The sequence below is a fragment of the Ranitomeya variabilis genome, chromosome 3 (genome assembly GCF_051348905.1).
Source record: "Ranitomeya variabilis isolate aRanVar5 chromosome 3, aRanVar5.hap1, whole genome shotgun sequence".
Lineage (NCBI taxonomy): Eukaryota > Metazoa > Chordata > Amphibia > Anura > Dendrobatidae > Ranitomeya > Ranitomeya variabilis.
This window is the reverse complement of record NC_135234.1, coordinates 37,112,759-37,134,277: the sequence shown is the minus strand read 5'-3', so window position 1 is coordinate 37,134,277 and position 21,519 is coordinate 37,112,759. Positions and strand designations below refer to the sequence as shown.

General features: G+C 45.6%; 1 protein-coding gene across 1 annotated transcript in view; it reads left to right on the top strand.

The window, feature by feature from the left end:
• Positions 1-21,519, top strand: part of SCAF4 (SR-related CTD associated factor 4) — a 147,812-nt gene that overhangs the window by 64,272 nt on the left and 62,021 nt on the right. Inside the window, exons 9-14 of the mRNA XM_077293971.1 lie at positions 6,542-6,665; positions 8,900-9,061; positions 10,585-10,664; positions 12,267-12,457; positions 12,618-12,718; positions 12,859-12,972. Of these exons, the coding sequence (XP_077150086.1) occupies positions 6,542-6,665; positions 8,900-9,061; positions 10,585-10,664; positions 12,267-12,457; positions 12,618-12,718; positions 12,859-12,972 (772 nt within the window). The remainder of the gene's footprint in view (positions 1-6,541; positions 6,666-8,899; positions 9,062-10,584; positions 10,665-12,266; positions 12,458-12,617; positions 12,719-12,858; positions 12,973-21,519) is intronic.

Sequence of the window (21,519 nt, the reverse complement as noted above, 5' to 3'; positions counted from 1 at the left end):
TCCTCTCAGGAACACGTTGTATCTTTTAAGAAGTCTCCATAATCACCCTGAGTTTCAGGATATTATCCAAAACACAGGGAGCAGAAAAGCGCTTTACGGCTCAAAAAGCCACGGAAGCTAAATATCCTTTCTCAAGGGATCTGGTGAAGGGCTTACTACTTTCTCCTTCTGGATCCTGCCGTGTCGCGGCTTGCATCCAAAACAATCTTCTCTCTGTCAGACGATTCATCAGTCAAAAAAACCTTCTGACCGCCAGATTGATTATTTGGCTCGCTCAGTCTTTGAAGTCTCAGGAGCAGCCCTCCTTCCATCCTTTGCAGCCACCTGGGTAGCTAAGGCAATGGTGACCTGGGCTGAGGTGTTGAGTAATCTTCCCCCAGAGACGGCCAGACTAGCTAACCAGTTTGCTCAGGCCAGAGATTTTGTCGTTAGCGCCTCCATAGATGCGGCTAATTGCGCAGCGCAAGCGGCTGCTAACGCAATTTCCATCGGGGGGGGAGGGGGCCCTATGGCTCCGCGATTGGCGAGCAGACTCTGCTTCCAAAAAGTCGCTGACCCCTCTTCCTTACCAAGCGGGTCGTTTAATTTGGGGGAAAACCTAGACCAAATAATTTCTGACGCTACCGGATTTAAAAAAAAAAAAAAAAAAGTGAATTTCTTCCCCAGCACGGAATCAGCAGCAGTTTCGATTCCAGTCATTTCGTAACAACTCCAGTTTGTCGTGCTCTTCCCCTGGTTCGGGACGTCGGGACAACAGAACTTCCCAGGTCTCATACAGACCAAACCGTTCCTGGAAACCCGGACCCAGGCCGTCTGCCCCTGAGCCGTCCGCATCCCTTAAACCTTCACAATGACTCGTTGGCGTGTCTGGCTGACACCGACAACGTAGGCTGACGCCTTCTTTCGTTCTGTCAACAATGGCTCTCGGTCGTTCACGACGAGTGGGTCAGAGAGCTCGTGTCTTCCGGATACAAAATCGAGTTTTTTCTCTTCACGCCATACAGGCGCTTCAAAAGGACGGTGTCATCACTCCAGTCCCTCGTGACCAAAGGTTCACGTGGTTTTACTCCAACCTTTTCGTGGTCCCAAAGAAGGACGGGACTCTACGGCCCATACTGGATCTCAAACTGCTAAAACAAATTCGTACGGGTCCGACACTTCAGGATGGACCGCCTCCGTTCCGTTGTCGCGTCCCTGGAAAAAGGAGAGTGCCTTGCATTCATAGGCATCTTTTGATGTCTATCTACACATCCCAATTTTTCCCTCTCATCAGCAGTTCCTGCTCTTTGCAGCCCAAGAAGTACACTTCCAGTCTGTGGCCTTGCCCTTCGGACTTGCCACCGCCCCCAGAGTCTTCACAAGGGTCATGGCGGCTGTCATGGCCATTCTTCACGCTCGGGGAGTGGTAGTCCTGCCATATCTGGACGACCTATTAATCAAAGGTCCGTCCCAGTCTACCTGCGAGGAGTCGGTGAGCATCACCGTGGATTCTCCTTCTCGCCTGGGTTGTAAGATCAACTTCGAGAAATCATCTCCAGTGCCGGCCCAGCAAATCTGCTTCCTGGGCATGATTTTGAACTCTTCCCGCGGGCTGGTCATTCTCCCTCCAGAGAAGGTTCTATCCTTACAACAGGGAGTGCGCAGGCTCTTCCGCCCAGTCCCTCACTCCATTCGCTTTGCGATGCGCATCCTCAAAAAAAAAAAAAAAAATGGTTGCGGCGATGGAAGCCATTCTGTTTGCGCAGTGCCATCACCGTCCCTTGCAACAGGCGCTCCTTTTAGCCTGAGACAGAAGCCCGGTTCCTCTCGACCGTCGCTTTCATCTACCCCCACAGGTCAGGCAGACCCTCAGGTGGTGGACACTACAGTCTTCCTTGAAACAAGGGAAATCCTTTCTTCCTGTGCGCTGGTTAGTGGTGACTACCGATGCCAGCCTTTTTGGCTGGGGTGCAATTTTTATTCACCACACGGCACAGGGTCGTTGGTCCACGAGATAGTCACGTCTCCCAATCAATATTCTGGAAATTTGAGCGATCATTCTCGCTTTACACAACTTTCACCAACCTTCTCGCAGGTCATCCCATCAGAATTCAATCCCACAACGCCACAGCCGTGGCGTACATCAACCACAAGGGGGAACCCGCAGCAGAGCAGCCAAGCGCGAAGTCTCCCACATCCTGCGCTTGGCAGAGACCAATCACTTGCTCATATCGGCGATCCACATACCGGGCGTGGAGAATTGGGAAGCGGACTTCCTCAGTCGCCAAAGTCTTGCTTCGGGCGAGTGGTCCCTCCATCCGGAAGTTTTCCAGCAGATTTGCCTTCGCTGGCTGACGCCGGATGTGGATCTCATGACCTTGAGGTTCAACAACCAGGTTCCCCAGTTCATTGCCCGTTCCCACGATCCTCGCGCCATCGGGGTAGAGCATGGTACGCGGAACTCGTCCAAATGGTAGCCGACACCCCCTGGCTCCTTCCAGATCGCACGGACCTTCTCTTCCAGGGCCCAATTTGCCATCAGAACTCTGGGACCCTGTCTTTGACGGCGTGGCCGTTGAATCCTGGATTTTAGCCCAAGCCGGATTCTCTCCGGGGGTCCTTCCACCATGATTCGCGCTAGGAAACCCGTATCCATGCGCATTTATCATCGCACCTGGCGTATCTTCTTTTCATAGTGCAATACCCATGGACGTTTGCCCTTAGTCTTTTCCATTCCATCCATTCTGGAGTTTCTCCAATCAAGTTTAGAGTCAGGCCTTGCCCTAAGCTCGCTCAAGGGACAAGTGTCCGCCTTGTCTGTTCTATTCCAACGAAGGATCGCTTCCAGACTGCCGGTTAAGACGTTCATCCAAGGAGTCTTCCGGGTGCTCCCTCCCTATAGACTGCCTTTGGCGTCATGGGATCTTAACTTGGTTCTCGGAGTTCTTCAGGAGGCCTCTTTCGAACCATTGCAGGACATCTCTCTCACCCTCCTCTCATCGAAGGTGGTCTTTCTAGTGGCAATTACGTCAATTAGGAGAGTTTCTGAGTTGGCGGCTCTCTCTTGCCGACCCCCCCCCCTTTTTCTGAATTTTTTACCCAGATAAGGTGGTTTTGAGAACCTCTCCCGAGGACATTGTCTTGCCGTCTTTCTGTCCTGCACCTACTCATTGTATCGAGAAAGCTCTCCATACTCTGGATCTGGTTTGAGCTCTTCGGAGGTACATATCTCGCATGGCTCCCTTCCATAAGTCGGATGTCCTCTTCGTGCTTCCGGAGGGACATAGGAAGGGTCTACCTGCCTCAAAGGCCACTCTAGCCAAGTAGATTTGTTCCGCTATTCAGGAATCCTATCGTGTCAGGAACACTCCTGTCCCACCTGGGATTCAGGCGCATTCCACCCGGTCGGTCGGTGCTTCTTGGGCCATTCGGCACCAGGCGTCCGCACATCAGCTTGTAAAGCTACGACTTAGTCCAGTCTGCATACTTTCACGAAGCACTACCTCATCCATTCTCAGGCTTCGGCAGACGCTACCCTCGGCAGGCGCATTCTGCACACATCGGTACCTCAGTAAGCTGGTGGTACATGGGGTATTAGCATATTGCTCCCCACCCAGGGACTGCTTTTGTACGTCCCATGGTCCTGTGTCCCCCAATGAGGCGTAGGAGAAAAGGAGATTTTTGTGTACTCACCGTAAAATCTTTTTCTCCGAGCCACTCATTGGGGGACACAGCACCCACCCTGTTAGCCTGTTTTGGCTTGTTGTTACTTCTTTGGTTTTGACATAGTTTGTCTTTGTTCATGCTCCTACTGCTTTACTACCGAACTGGTTGAAATTGTATCCAGTGAAGGGGTGTATACTGCAGAGGAGGAGTTAATCTTTCTGTTTACTTAGTGTCCTCCTAGTGGCAGCAGCATAACACCCATGGTCCTGTGTCCCCCAATGAGTGGCTCGGAGAAAAAGATTTTACGGTGAGTACACAAAAATCTCCTTTTCCTTTTTGTAAGTTTTAAAATGTAAAAATTACAATAGATTTTTTTGACTACAATACACTGTGTTCCAAATTATTATGCACAAAGAGTTTAGGAGTGATAAGGTTAGAATTTTTTTTGTTTGTCATTTAAACTCATTGATGGTGATGTGTGTCAGGGCTCTTTATATCACTGAAAGCAATTGCAGATGCCTGTGCAAATTAGTTTGGCAGGTGTGTCCAAATAAAGGCAAGACTACTTAAGAAGGCTGTTCCACATTATTAAGCAGCCTACATTTTTTGCCAAAATGGGAAAGAAAAAGGATGTGTCGGCTGCTGAGAAGCAACAAATTGAGTATTTAGGTCAAGGCATGACTACAATCAACATTGCCAAGACACTTCATCGTGATCATCGCACAATCAAGAAGTATGTAGCTGATTCCCAGCACACACGTGTGCGTGGCTGATAAGGAAGAAATTGAGGACTCTTTCCAACAGGCAATTGCGCAAGGTTAAGAGCAGCTGCAAAAATGCCTTGTCATAGCAGCAGACAAGTTTTTGAAGCTGCTGGTGCCTCCAACGTCCCCAGAACAACAAGTTGCAGGGTCCTTCAGAGGTTTGCAGCTGTGCGTAAGCCATCCTGTCGACCACCTCTATCCACTGCACACAAGCAGAAACCGCTCCAGTGGGCCAAACGATACATGAAGACTGACTTCCAAACTGTTTTGTTCACCAAGGAGTGCCGTGCAACGCTCGATGGTCCAGATGGATGGAGTGGAGGATGGACACCTCATGAAAACACGGCTAAGGCGCCAACAAGGAGGAGGTGGAATAATGTTTTGGGCTGGAATCATGGGGAGAGAGATTGTCGGCCCCTTTATGATCCCTGAAGGGGTAAAGATGAACTCCATAATCTATGTGGAGTTTCTAAAACAACACTTCCTGCCATGGTTCAAGAGGAAGAACCGTGCTTTCCGCAGCAAGATCATTTTCATGCATGATAATGCACCGTCTCATGCTGCAAAAAACACATCTGCATCTCTGGCTGCTATGGGCATAAAAGAGGACAAACTTATGGTGTGGCCACCATCTTCCCCTGACCTCAACCCCATTGAGAACCTCTGAAGCATCATCAAAAGGAGTGTCTATGATGGCGGGAGGCAGTTCACATCTAAGCAACAGCTCTGGGAGGGTATTCTGTCCACATGCTAAACAATTGAAGCAGAAACCATCCAAAAACTGACAAATTCAATGGACGAGAGAGTTCAGAAGCTTCTTTTGAACAAGGGGTCCTATGTGCAAATGTAACATCACCTAGAATAAAGTTTTCACTTGAAAACTGTTTGATTTCATTTTGTAATAAGCTGATAATGCTTATAACTTCACAATTGACCATTTTTTTGTCCAAAATAAAAAAAAAGGTTAAACTCTGCTGTGCATAATAATTTGGAACATGCATTTTGAGTGTTTATTTTTTTTAAAAAGATACTGTTTTCATAGGCAGTTTGTTCCAAAACATTGCAATTATACTAGAATAGTAGATGACTGGAAAATAACACTGACTGCAATTCAGATAGGTAGTTTAGAGAAAATATGAGGAAATATTATTTGCATAATAATTTGGAACACAGTGTACAAAGGAAATGTGTCCTCTTTAACGTTTAGAGATTTTGATCAACTTGCTTATCTGTTCACAATAAGTCACATTGACCAGGGGTGCCCAGTGTAAATGGCTTTTCAAAGGATTTGTGAAATGTTTTCTGTGTGACTGTGTCACTTGTATAGCACCATTACCGCTTACCATTGTGGAGATTGGTGCGAGGTCACAAAGGGTGTTCGGTGGTCCAGCAATGATATGACTCCCATCCCAGACTGATGCGGCAGGTTCGGCGGTGGTACGGGGGCTCCGCCGACATTTTGTGAAAGCCTGGAGCCCCCACATATCCATTGCTGCAATCTGTGTCCTCCGGGAAAATGGCAGCCGGAGGCGGTGCATGCGCAGATTGAGATCTCTTCTCCTGAGATCTCAATCTGCGCATGCGCCGTTTTCGGCAGCCATTTTCCTGGAGGCCATAGCATCGCAGCAATAGGAAGTGCAAGGTCTTTGGGCTGTCACAAAATGTCGGCAAAGCCCCCACACCACCGAATCTGCCGTACCAGCCTGGGATGTGAGGGAGATCATCGCCCTGCAGCTTCAGACCACCGCAGAATCGCCCGACTCCTGCTGCTTCCACACTAATGGTAATGGTATAAGGCGCACCCCTGTTTTCCCACCAAATTTATTTTGGGGGAAAAATGCGTCTTATAGTCTGAAAAATACCGTAATTCCACAGTGCTTTACAGACATTGGCACTGTTCCTATTGGGGCTCACAATCTAATCTTGAGTTGCATGTGAGGCTGCAGAATCTCCATGGTGCAGAAACTCCCGAATGTTCTGGTAACAGGATTTCATCTAGGAGCTTTGCTACTATGTTCACGTTCTCGCGCAGCACTGATACATACAACTTTTGTAAATGCAGATAGTAAAGCTTTTATTCATAAGTTATATGGAGTTGCTGATGTATCTTTTATACTGTCATTGCATTTCAGTCAGTTTCCTGGAGAAGCCATGCAGCCCCCTGTGTCATTTGCACAAATTCAAGGGCAAATGCCAAACATCGATCAGTTTCAATCATTGATGATGGGAATGACACAGGAACCTCTACTTAGTCAGGTATGCTCCATAACTCAGCAGTGTTGTTTGCATGTGACCATTACACTGCAGATTTTTTATCTATGTTTTCTGGCTGAAGAATATGCATCATATTACAGTAACAGAATTGTCAATGGATTTTACCAAAACGCGTGAATTGCTGTTTCCGAAATGAAAGGGATATTCTCAAGTTGTCTCCTCAGCAGTTAAAGGGCAATGCAATTACCTTAGTTTTCTTGCTTCCTGGTGTCTAGTAGGGTGGGCTCTCCTCTGAATGACCGCTTTGGTGAATAAAAATGTAGTATTAACCCCTTTCTGCCAGCTGACGGAATAGTACGTCAGCTGGCAGATCCCCTGCTTTGAGATGGGCTCCGGCGGTCAGCCCACCGCAAAGCCACGACATGTCAGCTGTTTTGTACAGCTGACATGTGCGCGCAATGAGTGCGAGCGGAATTGCGATCTGCCCGCTTCCATTAACTAGTTAAATGCCGCCGTCAAATGCTGACTGCGGCATTTAACTAGCACTCCCGGCCGCATGATCGGGGGTCATCGGTGCATTGCCATAACAACCAGAGGTCTCCTTGAGACCTCTATGGTTGTTGATGGCCGATTGCTTTGAGCGCCACCCTGTGGTCGGCGTTCAAAGCAACCCTGCATTTCTGCTACATAGAGGTGATCTGTGCTTCACCTCTATGTAGCAGAGCCGATCGTGTAGTGCATGCTTCTAGCCTCCTATGGAGGCTATTGAAGCATGCCAAAAAAAAAAAAAAGTGTGTATATATATATATATATATATATATATATATATATATATATATATATATATATATATATATATATATATATATATATATATATGTGTGTGTGTTCAAATCACCCCCCTTTCACCCCAATCAAAATAAAAAAAAAATAAAAATCAAACCTATACATATTTGGTATTGCCGCGTTCAGAATCGCCCGATCTATCAATAAAAACAGAGGATTAACCTGATCGCTAAATGGCGTAGCGAGAAAAAAAATCAAAACGCCAAAATTACGTGTTTTTTTTTGTCGCCGCGACATTGCATTAAAATGCAATAACGGGTGATCAAAATAATGTATCTGCACCAAAATGGTATCATTAAAAACGCTAGCTCGGCACGCAAAAAATAAGCCCTCACCCGACCCCAGATCATGAAAAATGGAGACGCTACGGGTATCGGAAAATGGCGCAATTTTTTTTTTTTTTTTAGCAAAGTTTGGATTTTTTTTTTACCACTTGGATAAAAGAGAACCTATACACGTTTGGTGTCTATGAACTTGTAATGACCTGGAGAATCATAATGGCAGGTTAGTTTAGCATTTGGTGAACCTAGCAAAAAAGCCAAACAAAAAACAAGTGTGAGATTGCACTTTTTTGCAATTTCATCGCACTTGGAATTTTTTTCCCGTTTTCTGTTATACGGCATGGTAAAACCAATGGTATCGTTCAAAAGTACATCTCGTCCCGCAAAAAATAAGCCCTCACATGGCCATATTGACAGAAAAATAAAAAAGTTATGGCTCTGGGAAGGAGGGGAGTGAAAAACGAAAATGAAAAAACGAAAAAAGCTACGGGGGTGAAGGGGTTAATAGAACTATAAAGCCCAGCACAAGTTCTGCGTAACACTTTCAGCCATCAATGGTGTGCTTACAGTCTAAACTGTTACCCCGGAATTTACACAGATAACTGAACATTTGAACAAGCACACAGCTCAACAGCCAGAGCAGAGAGTTGAGATTAGGAGAATTGCTCAGGAAGCTACCAGGCTGGTGAATTATAACTGCATATTTTCAGAAGCTGTGGAGGGAGCTGAACAGATAGCTGCTGGCTGGGATGTTAAGAGTTGACCCCTTCCCTGTAATGTAACTATTGCACACTACACTTCTCCGTGGAAACCATCTGTGCACTATAAAAGTGAAAATCTCTCCATTGCAGGAGAATGACCTCTGTTAGAAAAAGCAAATCAATTGAAAACTTATTTTCATGCTGTCAAACTAAACCAATTTTAGAACACCCCTTTAAGTTGCAGATATTGTATGGATTTTGCCCTTCAATATGTGGGGTGAAGTCTGCAGCAAATCCGTATGTAACATAAGGATATTGATGTGAAGTCGAATCAATATGTGCAGTGGAAAATATGGCCTTCAACTTAACCGTCCTTTTTACGTGTGAATTTTATTTTCTTGCAGCTTACCTTGGCTTATTTTATATATATTTTTTTCATTTTATTTAGACTCCAGTTCCACCAGCTGGGCAAATGCTTGGCTTTGGAATGATGCCAGCTCAGAATTACCCTACCATGGTTCCACCTGTAGTTTCCCAGCAGTCTCCTCAACAATTTATGCCTACTTTTACACCTCAGAATGATGTTCAGAACTTGACTGATTCACTGCCGGTAAATCTAATCACTTTTTTCCGGTATTGTCATTGTAACTAATAGGAGTTGTTCACTACATAAATGCCAAAGTGCCTAGAATGAAACAGATATATACATGCCGACCAGCGCGCCACGCCACTCCTGCGATGCTGATGATTTTACCCCTGATATTTGTCACTTGACATTGGCTGTGAGACCACTGTAGGCAATTGGCGACTGCCGATCGTTCTATCTCATATGGGTAACCCACCAGAAGGCCTTCAGTCATAAGGGGCAGCTTCAGTCCTCACTCCATACATAATGAGCAGCGGCTGTAACCACGCCCCGGCACTGACTGACAGCTTTCAGTGTGGTGGCTGCACGGCTTTAGAACGCTGTTAACCTGCAGACTTACCCCACATCTGCAGGTTTTTCACATGACCGGTTCCCTTTAAGCATTCATGAAGGAGTTGTCCAGTAATAAACAACCCTTTTAAGTTGGTCTTTCCCTGTGGATTTGAAGTTCACACATAATGGATTGTGTTTACCATCAAGAGCATTAAAGGGAACCTGTCACCCCCAAAATCAAAGATGAGCTAAGCCCACCAGCATCAGGGGCTTTCCAGAATGCTGTAGATAAGCCCCTGATGCTGGTGGGCTTAGCTCATCTTTGATTTTGGGGGTGACTGGTTCCCTTTAAACTTGTTCACTCCGCTGCACTGTAGTTTAGCACAGTTTATTAGAACTGAATTGGTGGCCATCTTCATTCCACATGCTCATATTTTAGAGATTAAAGGGGTTAACCAATCCTTGGGTTCATACCTGCAGTCACTCAGTGACTACAGAATTTTGACTCAAAACAGAGTACACACTGTGCACGGTCAGGATTCACCAGGGAGTGGGCGGTTATGTGACCGTAAGTAGGCAATTTCCATACTTCCTTTCATATTAAGACTAGAAGTCTCTGGCCTCAATGAGGTCTAGTCAGCACGTGACCACATGTATGCAAATCTTATACTCGTCACGGGCTGCTCCTGGCACCAGAGAATCTTGACATCGCGATGTGAGGAACTGCAAGTTTGCAGTTACATTGGATGACTGCAGACTTTATCCACAAGCCAGAAAAACCACTGGTTCTTATTTCAGGCAGATATGGCTTACTATAAGCCTACGTGTGTATATAGGGAGAGACCTGTCACTCCAGGGTAGTGGGCGGGGAGAAGCCGCTGTGGACTGTTCTTTGGACTAGTTACCTGTACAACATGATCCCCTTTTAACTGCATGTTTTACTCTGAAACACTGCAACAATTTAGAATGAAATTTACCTGCCTGAAATGACACTTAAAGTGTTTGGTTCATGCCTCCCATAGTTCAGGCAGCATAAATCAGCGGTCAGGAGCACTTTTAACAAAACTACATATTTCACTTGGTTTTTATCTGTAGGCTTCTGCATTATATGACCTTCAAAGCATGTGTTATTAACTTATAGTCACAGGCAAGGTTAAACCACCTTTATTTTATCCTTTCAAGGCAACTCTCAAAATGTTTTTTTTTTCTCTTAGAATATTCCTATGGAAGTAGAAGAGGGTAGTGCCCAAGAATCCAAACGTCATATGGCAGATCGTCAGAAGTCTTCATCCAGGTACACCGCTGCACCGAGTGCTGTAATGGGAGCTATAACCTTTTTTATTTATTTATTGTTTGATTTATTTTTTAGCACATGTAGTAAATTTAGGTTGGTGCTTGCGTCTCTGAAGGATTGCTGCAAATTTGAGGCTGCATTACTGGAATGTAATGCCTCAAATTGGTCACAATTGTATTTGGCAGTGGTGCAAACCTCATCTGTCTGTTGGAGGGACAAATCCAGCTTTCTCCCTTTATTAGTCAATTCCCAACTTGTAAAATGATGGGGTCTACTAAATATGCCATAACAGCAAGATGGGAATACCCCTTTAACAATATATATATATATATATATATATATATATATATATATATATATATATATATTTATATTTATTACTTAGTACTGTATTTCAATTACAAACATTAGACCGATCACTTTTGACAGGGAGGGTGATCAATGAGTGGAACAGGTTGCCACGAGTGGTGGTGAGTTCTCCTTCAATGGAAGTCTTCAAGCAGAGGCTGGACAGACATCTGTCTGAGATGGTTTAGTGTATCCTGCATAGGGGGGATGTTGGATAGGATGACCCTGGAGGGCCCTTCCAACTCTTATCTCCCTTTTACATGCAGTGCTGTGCAAAAGTGTTAATTACTCTTAATAACATTGGCTGTATGTTTGGCTTTAAATTTATTCAGCATCAGGACAATGATCCCAATCTGATGCCTCTCTGATGGTATTGCATGATGAATAAGGATCTGCTTGCAATTCTCAGCATTAATGACTGATTTTAATCAGTTGTCACGTGTGTTGAACATCTCCACCTGCGGCTGTTAGGCCGGAGTCACATTGGTGCATCACATCTGATGCAAGAGCATAGGATGCTAATGACACTCTGCTCTTGCTCTGCTGTGAGCATGAGCGGAGTGTCTGTGCTCCGATCCTCTCACATCAGGGAATCTAAGGATGGGTACGGAAGAGACTGAGAAATTTCTCCATCTCCTCCATTGCCGATGTCTGCGGGACTCGGAGGTGATATAGGAGTGCAGTACGATGTTTCACATATACCCACAGACTTGTATGGGTGCATGTTATCCAATTCTCGGATGCAGTCGCACAATGCTGCGATTGTTTTCCCATGCCAACCCTTAGCCAGTTAAACCCCGCTGTCAATCTCTGACAGCGGGGTTTAACACACTCCTGCTAGAAGCATGTAATTCTGGCTGCCCATCGGCACCCCGTGTGATCGCAGGGCACCGATGGGCAGTCATTACTGTTAGGGGTTTACATAAGACCCCCATGTCGGTCATTAAGATACTTCTGTGAATGCCGGCTCATGGCCGGCGATCCTTACTTTTGTTATACATAGCAGTGGTGAAGCACATCTGAATGATCGTATAAAGATGTTTTAAATTGATATTGTCTGTAGAAGAGCATGAACAGCACTAAAGCAAGGGATACTCTGCTCTTTGAAAAAATTGTTTTTTTTGTTTGTTTTTTCAAAAGCGTAATGTATAGCTAGCATCAATAGTGAAGCGTTAATGTTTGAAGAAATTATTCCATGCTGTATGATATGAAACCATCTTAGAAGTGAACAGGACTTATATATTTTACCTCCAGGTCACCCAAGAGGCGGCGATCCCGGTCTGGTTCCCGTTCTCGTCGTTCTAGACACAGACGATCACGTTCTAGATCTCGTGACAGACGACGTCACTCCCCAAAATCTCGCTCTCAAGAAAAGCGTGACCGTGAGAAGGAACGAGAGCGTAGAGTGAAAGGTCTTCCCCCTATTAAATCTCAAGCTGTCAGTGGTGAGTGGCCTATGGACAAGTATAAGCTCTGAATTTTCTATTCTCCAAATCTCCCAATACTCTCATTACTGATTATTTACAGCCACTTGCGTGTACCGCTTTAAGCACGGTGGCTTCTGTTTGCAGTGCTTTCTCTTCTTTCATGTTCTGTTTTCTTCAGTTTGCAGTACTACACTATGGGTTGGACAACTGGACAAAAGGACGACCCAGCAAGACGTTGGCAGCCTCCTTGAAGAGTTTGGCCCTATTGATTCGATTAATGTAAGTGTGTATACACTATTTAATTTTCCATAAAGGAAACTTTCTTTACCTCTGATACCAAAAGTGAGATTTCAGTTTTGAGACTTTGTGTTTTTGAAGAGTATACCACAATTAAAGGGAGTTTTTTTTTTTTTTTGCAGATGATCCCCCCACGCGGCTGTGCTTACATAGTTATGATGCAAAGGTTGGATGCATATCGTGCTTTACAAAAACTGGGCAGAGGAAATTACAAGGTTAACCAGAAGGCTATAAAGGTATGCAGCTATTTACAGTACAATGAAGACTAATTTTTTATGCACATCTATTTAAATGTATTTTTCGGATTATAAGACGCACTTTTTTTTCCCCCAAATTGAGGGGAAAATAAGGGTTCATTTTATAATCCGAATGTAGCTTACTGGAGGGGCAGCTGCAGTGGAGCAGGGTCACAGAAGGCAGGGTCACTGCTGCAGAAAGCTGGCGGCGGCAGGAGTGGGGCAATGCTGTGGGCCCTGGGCTGGGAAGAAGGGGTGTTCAGCTGTGCGAGGCTGCGGCGGGCCCTGGGTTTTTGGAAAAATGGCCACCGTAGGTGGTGCATGCACAGATTGTGAAAATAAAAAATATGGGCTAAATTATTTTTTTGTGTGTGAAACGTGTTAATTTTCACGACTCAACATTATAAAATTCTGTGAAGTCCCTGGGGGTTCAAAATGCTCACCACACATCTAGATAAGTTCCTTGATGGTCTAGTTTCCAAAATGAGGTCACTTGTGGTGGGGTTTACACTGTTCAGGCTCATCAGGGGCCGACGTGTCGGTTCTCAATTCCAGCCAATTTTGCATTCAAAAGTCAAATGGCGCTCCTTCCCTTCCAAGTCCTCCCATGTGCCCAGACAGTAGTTTTCCACAACATATGGGGTATCTGCGTACTCAGGACAAATTGCTAAATGCATTTTTCAGTCATTTTCTCCTGTTAACCTTGTCAAAATAAAAAATTTAAGCCGAGCCATTTTTTTTTTTTTTTTTTTGCTGGAAGGATGTATTTTTTTCATTTTCAGGGGTCAACTTTATAAAATTCTGTAAAGCACCTGTGTGGGGGTCAAGGTACTCGCGATAAATCTAGATACGTTTCTTGAGGGTCTAGTTTCCAAAATGGGGTCACTTGTGGGGGGAGGTTCCACTGTTTAGGCACATGAGGGGCTCTCCAAACGCAATATGGCGTCTGTTCTCCATTCCTGCCAATTTTGCTCTCCAAAAGTGTAATGGTGCTCCTTCCCTTCTGAGCCCTGCTTGCGCCCAAACAGTAGTTTTCCACCACATATGGGGTATTTGCAAACTCAAAAGAAATTGCACAAGTTTTGGGGCCCATTTTCTCCTTTTAACCCCTTAATGACCACCGATACGTCTTTTAACTGACCTGAGATAATAGAGAATAGCATCGCCATACAGGTGACAATCCAGCAGCTGTCGGCTGTACACTATCGCTGACAACTTTCTGCATCAGCCACGATCAGTGTTTGCACCGTCCAAATCTGTTTAACCCCTTAGATGCTGCTGTCAATAGTGACTACATCATATAAATGGTTAACAGAGTATGGGGGCTTCCTCTTTATCCCAATCGGCACCCTCAGATCATGATTGTGTTGTCCTGATGTTTGCCATAGCAGTTCATGGCCAAACAGCGGCCTTAGAGTCTGATGGCTGTTGTAACCTGTTCAGAAGTTAGAAGCATTTAGGTGGTAAAAATACACATTTTCATTTGTCATGCCGCTTTGCATTAATTCCTGAACATCACCTGAAGGGTTAATAAACTACCTGACTGCAGTTTTCAATGTTAGGGGGTGCTGTTTTTAAAATGGTATAAATTTGGGGGATTTCCCAATATATGGGACCCCTAAAGTCACTTCAAACATGGATAGGTCCCTAAAAAAACAAATTTTGTAAATTTCCGTGAAAAATTAAAAAATTACTGCTACATTTTTAAACCTCCTAAAATGCTAACAAAATAAAATAACATTCTACAAATGGTGTTGATGTAAAGCTGACATGAGGGAAATGTTATTTCTTAATGTTTTGCTGTGGTATGACCATCTGGATTAAAGGGATACTCATTCAAAGTCTCAAAATTGCTAATTTTTTAACATTTTTCTCACATTTCTGATATTTTTTTATAAATAAACACAAAACATATCGACCTAAATTTACCATTATCCTCAACTATAATGTGTCACGAAAAAACAATCTCAAAATCACTGGAATTTGCAGAAGCGTTCCAGAGTTATTACAACATAAAGTAACATTGGTCAGATTTTAAAAAATTGGCTGTCACTAAGGGGTTAACCTTGTGAAAATACAAAATTTGGGGGGCTAAATGAATATTTTGTGGGGAATAATTACCTTTTAATTTCTTCCTTCTACATTGCTTTAATTCCTGTGAAGCACCTGAAAGGTTAAACTTCTCGGTTGTGGTTTTGAGCACCTTGAGGGGTGCAGTTTTTAGAATGGTGTCACTTTTGGGCATTTTCTGTCATATAAGCCCTCAGTCACTTCAAATGTGAGGTGGTCCCTAAAAAAATGGTTTTGTAAATTGTTGGTAAAATGAGAACTGGTCAACTTTTAACCTTTATAACGTCGTAACAAAAAAAAAAAAAAACAACAAAAAAAAGTTTCCAGAATTGTGCTGATGTAAAGTTGACATGTGGGAAATGTTATTTATCAACTTATTAACTATTTTGTGTGACATGACTCTCTGATTTAAGAGTGCAAACATTAAAAGTTTGAAAATTACAAAATTTTTGCCAAATTTCTGTTTCTTTAATAAACACAAGTTATTTTAAAGAAATTTCACCACTAACATGAAGTACAATATGTCATGAAGACAGTCTCAGAATCAGTGGGATAGGTTGAAGCGTTCTAGAGCTATAACTTCATAAAGTGACAGTGGTCAGAATTGTAAAAATTGGCTTGGTCATTAAGTACAAAATTGTCACTAAGGAGTTAACAAAAAATTGGTTTTGTAAATTTTGCTGCAAAAAATTGAGAAATTGCTGATCAACTTTTATCTTTGTAACAAAGAACGGGGATTTTTGTGTACTCACCGAAAAATCCTTTTCTCCGAGCCACTCACCGGGGGACACAGGACCATGGGTGTTATGCTGCTACCACTAGGAGGCTGACACTAAGTTAATACAAAGAAAGGTAGCTCCTCCCCTGCAGTATACACCCTCGTGCTGGCTCCCAGAGAACCAGTTTGGTGCAAAAGCAGTAGGAGAACGTGAACAACACATAAGAGTACAACATGTCAAACTAAAGAACAAGCACAAGCCATTGGGCTAACCGGGTGGGTGCTGTGTCCCCCAATGAGTGGCTCGGAGAAAAGGATTTTACGGGGAGTTCTCAAAAATCCCTGTTTCTCCTTTGCCTCAATGGGGGACACAGGACCATGGGACATCCCAAAGCAGTCCCTGGGTGGGAAAAAAACAACCGAAATCATCAGGCTTCACGTAACAGCTGTCTAGATGTGCGCCACCGCAGCCTGCAGAATTTTTCTGCCCATCCTCGCATCAGCTGAAGTTTAAGTATGAACATTATAGTGCTTGAAGAAAGTATGTAGGCTGGACCAAGTCGCGGCTTTACAGAACCGCTCTGCCAATGCCTGATGCCGAATGGCCCAGGAAGCACCCACTGACCGAGTGGAGTGTGCTCTGATCCCGCTGGGATAGATTTGCCTCTGATGTGTAGGACTCCTGAATGGTGCAATGAATCCACCAGCTATCGTGGCCTTCAAAGCGGCTAGACCAGTGGTTCTCAACCTTTCTAATGCCGTGACCCCGCAATACAGTTCCTCATGTTGCGGTGACCCCCAACCCAAAAAATAATTTTGGTGGCTACTTTAAAACTGTAATTTTATTAGTTATGGCATAGACACTCACCCTGCTCGCCCGCCTGATCTGCCTTCTGCCTCCACCTGCTCATCCATCGCCCCCAGTCAGAAGAAAAGAACAGCAAAAGCAATGACCTCCAAGACCACCCAACCTGAAACAGCGAGAAGGGTTATACCACAGTGCCCACCGGATGGGGTCACACAGGGGAGAATGAGATACAGCTAATCACATGGGAGAGGATTAGATACACAGCTCAGCAGACTGTATCACACAGGAGAGGATTAGATACAGCTCAGCAGTCAGTATCACACACTATAAGATTAGATACACAGCTCAGCAGACAGTATCACACAGTATAAGATTAGATACACAGCTCAGCAGAGAGTATCACACAGGATGGGATTAGATACTGACTGCTGAGCAGTGTATCACAGGATAGGATTAGATACAACTCAGGCAGTATCACACAGGATAAGATTAGATACAGCTCAGCAGACAGTATCACACAGGATAAGATTAGATACAGCTCAGCAGATGAGATCACAGGATAGGATTAGATACACGGCTCAGTAGTCAGTATCACACAGGATAAGATTAGATACACGGCTCAGCACACAGTATCACACAGGATAGGATTAGATACACGGCTCAGCACACAGTATCACACAGGATAGGATTAGATACACGGCTCAGCACACAGTATCACACAGGATAGGATTAGATACACGGCTCAGCACACAGTATCACATAGGAGAGGATTAGATGTACAGCTCAGCAGACAGTATCACACAGGATAGGATTAGATACATGGCTCAGCAGACAGTATCACACAGGAGAGGATTAGATACATGGCTCAGCACACAGTATCACACAGGATAGGATTAGATACATGGCTCAGCACACAGTATCACACAGGATAGGATTAGATACACGGCTCAGCACACAGTATCACACAGGATAGGATTAGATACACGGCTCAGCACACAGTATCACACAGGATAGGATTAGATACACGGCTCAGCACACAGTATCACATAGGAGAGGATTAGATGTACAGCTCAGCAGACAGTATCACACAGGATAGGATTAGATACATGGCTCAGCACACAGTATCACATAGGAGAGGATTAGATACACGGCTCAGCACACAGTATCACACAGGAGAGGATTAGATACATGGCTCAGCACACAGTATCACACAGGATAGGATTAGATACATGGCTCAGCAGACAGTATCACACAGGAGAAGAGTAGATACATGGCTCAGCACACAGTATCACACAGGAGAGGATTAGATACATGGCTCAGCACAGTATCGCACAGGAGAGGATTAGATACATGGCTCAGCACACAGTATCACACGGGAGAGGATTAGATACATGGCTCAGCACACAGTATCGCACAGGAGAAGAGTAGATACATGGCTCAGCACACAGTATCACACAGGAGAAGAGTAGATACATGGCTCAGCACACAGTATCACACAGGATAGGATTAGATACATGGCTCAGCACACAGTATCACACAGGATAGGATTAGATACATGGCTCAGCACACAGTATCACACAGGAGGGGATTAGATACATGGCTCAGCACACAGTATCGCACAGGAGAGGATTAGATACATGGCTCAGCACACAGTATCACACAGGATAGGATTAGATACATGGCTCAGCACACAGTATCACACAGGAGGGGATTAGATACATGGCTCAGCACACAGTATCGCACAGGAGAGGATTAGATACATGGCTCAGCACACAGTATCGCACAGGAGGGGATTAGATACATGGCTCAGCACACAGTATCGCACAGGAGAGGATTAGATACATGGCTCAGCACACAGTATCACACAGGAGGGGATTAGATACATGGCTCAGCACACAGTATCGCACAGGAGAGGATTAGATACATGGCTCAGCACACAGTATCACACAGGATAGGATTAGATACATGGCTCAGCACACAGTATCACACAGGATAGGATTAGATACATGGCTCAGCACACAGTATCACACAGGAGGGGATTAGATACATGGCTCAGCACACAGTATCGCACAGGAGAGGATTAGATACATGGCTCAGCACACAGTATCGCACAGGAGGGGATTAGATACATGGCTCAGCACACAGTATCGCACAGGAGAGGATTAGATACATGGCTCAGCACACAGTATCGCACAGGAGAGGATTACAAACAACTCAGCAGATGGGATCACCGGAGAGGGGAGAGACTCACCCTGCTCTTCCGTCATCTGCAGTCCACCCCCGCGTGACACACAGCACGCTGCTCTCTCTGCTCCGGAATGAGGAAGTGGAGCAGCGTGTGACGTCAGCCCTTCAAGCCGATTACCGATGCCGGCAGCCGCGTTCTTCCTGCATCCCTGGATTCCGTTGCCAGATACGTGCCACAGATTCCGGATCTGTCCTGGCTGCACCAAACAAGAAGGGGGGACGTCGGAAGTTGGTATCTCCCTAGATCCGATGCGCGATCGATTCATTTTCCTGCGGGTATCCCAAAGCTATGCCGGGAGTAAAGCTAGCAGTCCAGGCATACGGGGGAAGGTGGATGGGGAGGTGAGAGAGGTGGCGACCCCTGTGTTTTGGTCGTTCGACCCCCCTCGGGGTCGCGACCCCCAGGTTGAGAACCGCTGGGCTAGACCCTTCTTGTGACCCTCAGGAAGCACGAACAAGGAATCCAACCTTCGGAAGGATGCCGTCCTCGAGACATACCTTCTCAGAGCTCTGACTACAACCAGAGTATGGAGAGCCCTTTCCACTCTGTGGACTGGAGTCGGACAAAATGAAGGAAGAACAATGTCCTCATTAAGGAGAAAGGATGAGACAACCTTGGGTAAAAAGGATGAGGACGGCCTGAGGACAACCTTGTCCTGATGGAAAATAAGGAAAGGCGCCCAACAAAACAGAGCAGCCAGCTCCGAAACCCTCCTGATTGATGTAATTGCAACAAGAAAAACAACTTTCCAGGACAGCAAGATGAGCGATATGTCCTGAAGCAGTTCAAAAGGAGCTTCCCGTAAGACTCACATGACCAAGTTAAGGTCCCATGGGTCTAAAGGCATGCGATATTGGGAAGCACATGTGTAACCCCCTGTATGAACGTCTTCACCTGAGGTGATGTCACAATCTTGCGTTGGAATAAGACAGATAAAGCGGATATCTGGCTCTTGAGCGAGCTGAGCACCAGGCCCGAGTCCAGACCAGTCTGCAGGAACTCTAAAATAGTGGGAAAAGAGAAGATGAGGGGAAGACGCCCACGAGCTTTGCACCAAGCAAAAAATGTCTTCCAGGTACGATGATAAATGCATACCGATGCAGACTTACGAGTACTGATCATTGTGGATGCGACCTGGTGTGAAAAACCAGGCTGGGTCAGAATCCAGGATTCGACGGCCAAGCCGTTAAACACAGGGCTGCTGAGTTCTGTTGGTAAATCGGCCCCTGGGAGAGCAGATCTGGACGATTCGACAGTCGCCAGGGTACATCGGCGACAAGGCGCACCAACTCTGCGAACCACGCCTTGCGTGGCCAATCCGGAGCGACCAGGATCACTGGAACCCATTCAGCCTTGATCTTCCTGATGACTCTCTGAAGAAGCGGGAGCGGGGGGAAAAATGTACTGAAGATAGAACTGGAGCCTCAAAAGAACCAGAGCATCTGCTCCTATGGCTCTTAGATCTCGCGACTGAGCTATGAATCTGGAGACTTTGGCGTTCAGTCTGGACCCCATCAGAACCACATCCAGGGGGTCCGCCAATGAAGACGATCTGTTGGAAAACATCCGGATGAAGTTCCCACTCCCCCGAGGCGAGGCCCTGGCGGCTGAGGAAGTCTGCCGCCCAGTTTTCCATACGTGGTATGCGCACTGCTGAGATTAGAGTGGTTCCTCTCTGCTCATCGAAGAATGCGAGTTACTTCACACATGGCTGCCCTGCTGTGGGTACCCCCTTGATGGTTGATGTATGCCACAGCCGTGGCGTTGTCCGATTTGAATTCGGATGGGGTGACCTGCTAGAAGATAATGAAACTGCAGTAGTGCTAGCTATATCGCTCAGATTTCCAAGATATTGATTGGAAGTTTCAATTCCTGAGAAGACCAGCGGCCCTGAGCGGTGTGGTGATGAAAAACTGCTCCTCAGCCCAGAAGACTGGCATCGGTAGTCACCACTAGCCATTGAACCGGGAGAAAGGACTTTCCCTGGTTGAGGGAGGAATTCATTGTTCACCATCTGAGAATCTGCCTGACTCGCGGGGATAGGCGGCACCGGCAGTCGAGAGAGAAAGGGTTCCTGCCCCAAGCCGTTAGAAGAGCATGCTGTAGGGAACGGAAGTGCATCTGTGAGAGGAACCACTTCCATTGCTGCCACCATTTTCCCCAGTACCCTCATCGCAAATCGGATGGAATGAGGGGATCACTGAGAGTGTGCAGGCTCCTTACTGAAGGTCTAGGACCTTGCCTTGAGGGAGAATCACCAACCCTCGAGAGAGGTGTCCAGGGTCATGCCTAAAAAGGACATCTGGTGAGCTGGAACGGGGAAGACTTAGCTAAGTTTATCAGCCAACCCAGAAAAGAGAATCGCAAGTGATACGAACGGAATCCACGCAGTCGTGGAAAGACTGGCCCTTGACCAGGAGGTCGTCCAGATAGAGTAGGACGACCAGACCCTGAGAGTGCAGGATGGACAGCTGCCATGACTTTTGTGAAAACCCTGGGAGCGGTAGCGAGGCCGAAGTGCAAGCCCGTGAATTGAAAATGCTGTTCGCGAACCGCAGTAACTGTTAGAGGGGGGGGGGGGGGGGGGAATCTGGATGTGCAGGTAAGCATCTCCAATATCGATGGATGCTAGAAACTCCCCTTTTTCCATTGAGGTGATGACCAAATGCGGAGACTTCATGCAGAAATGACGGACCTTGACAA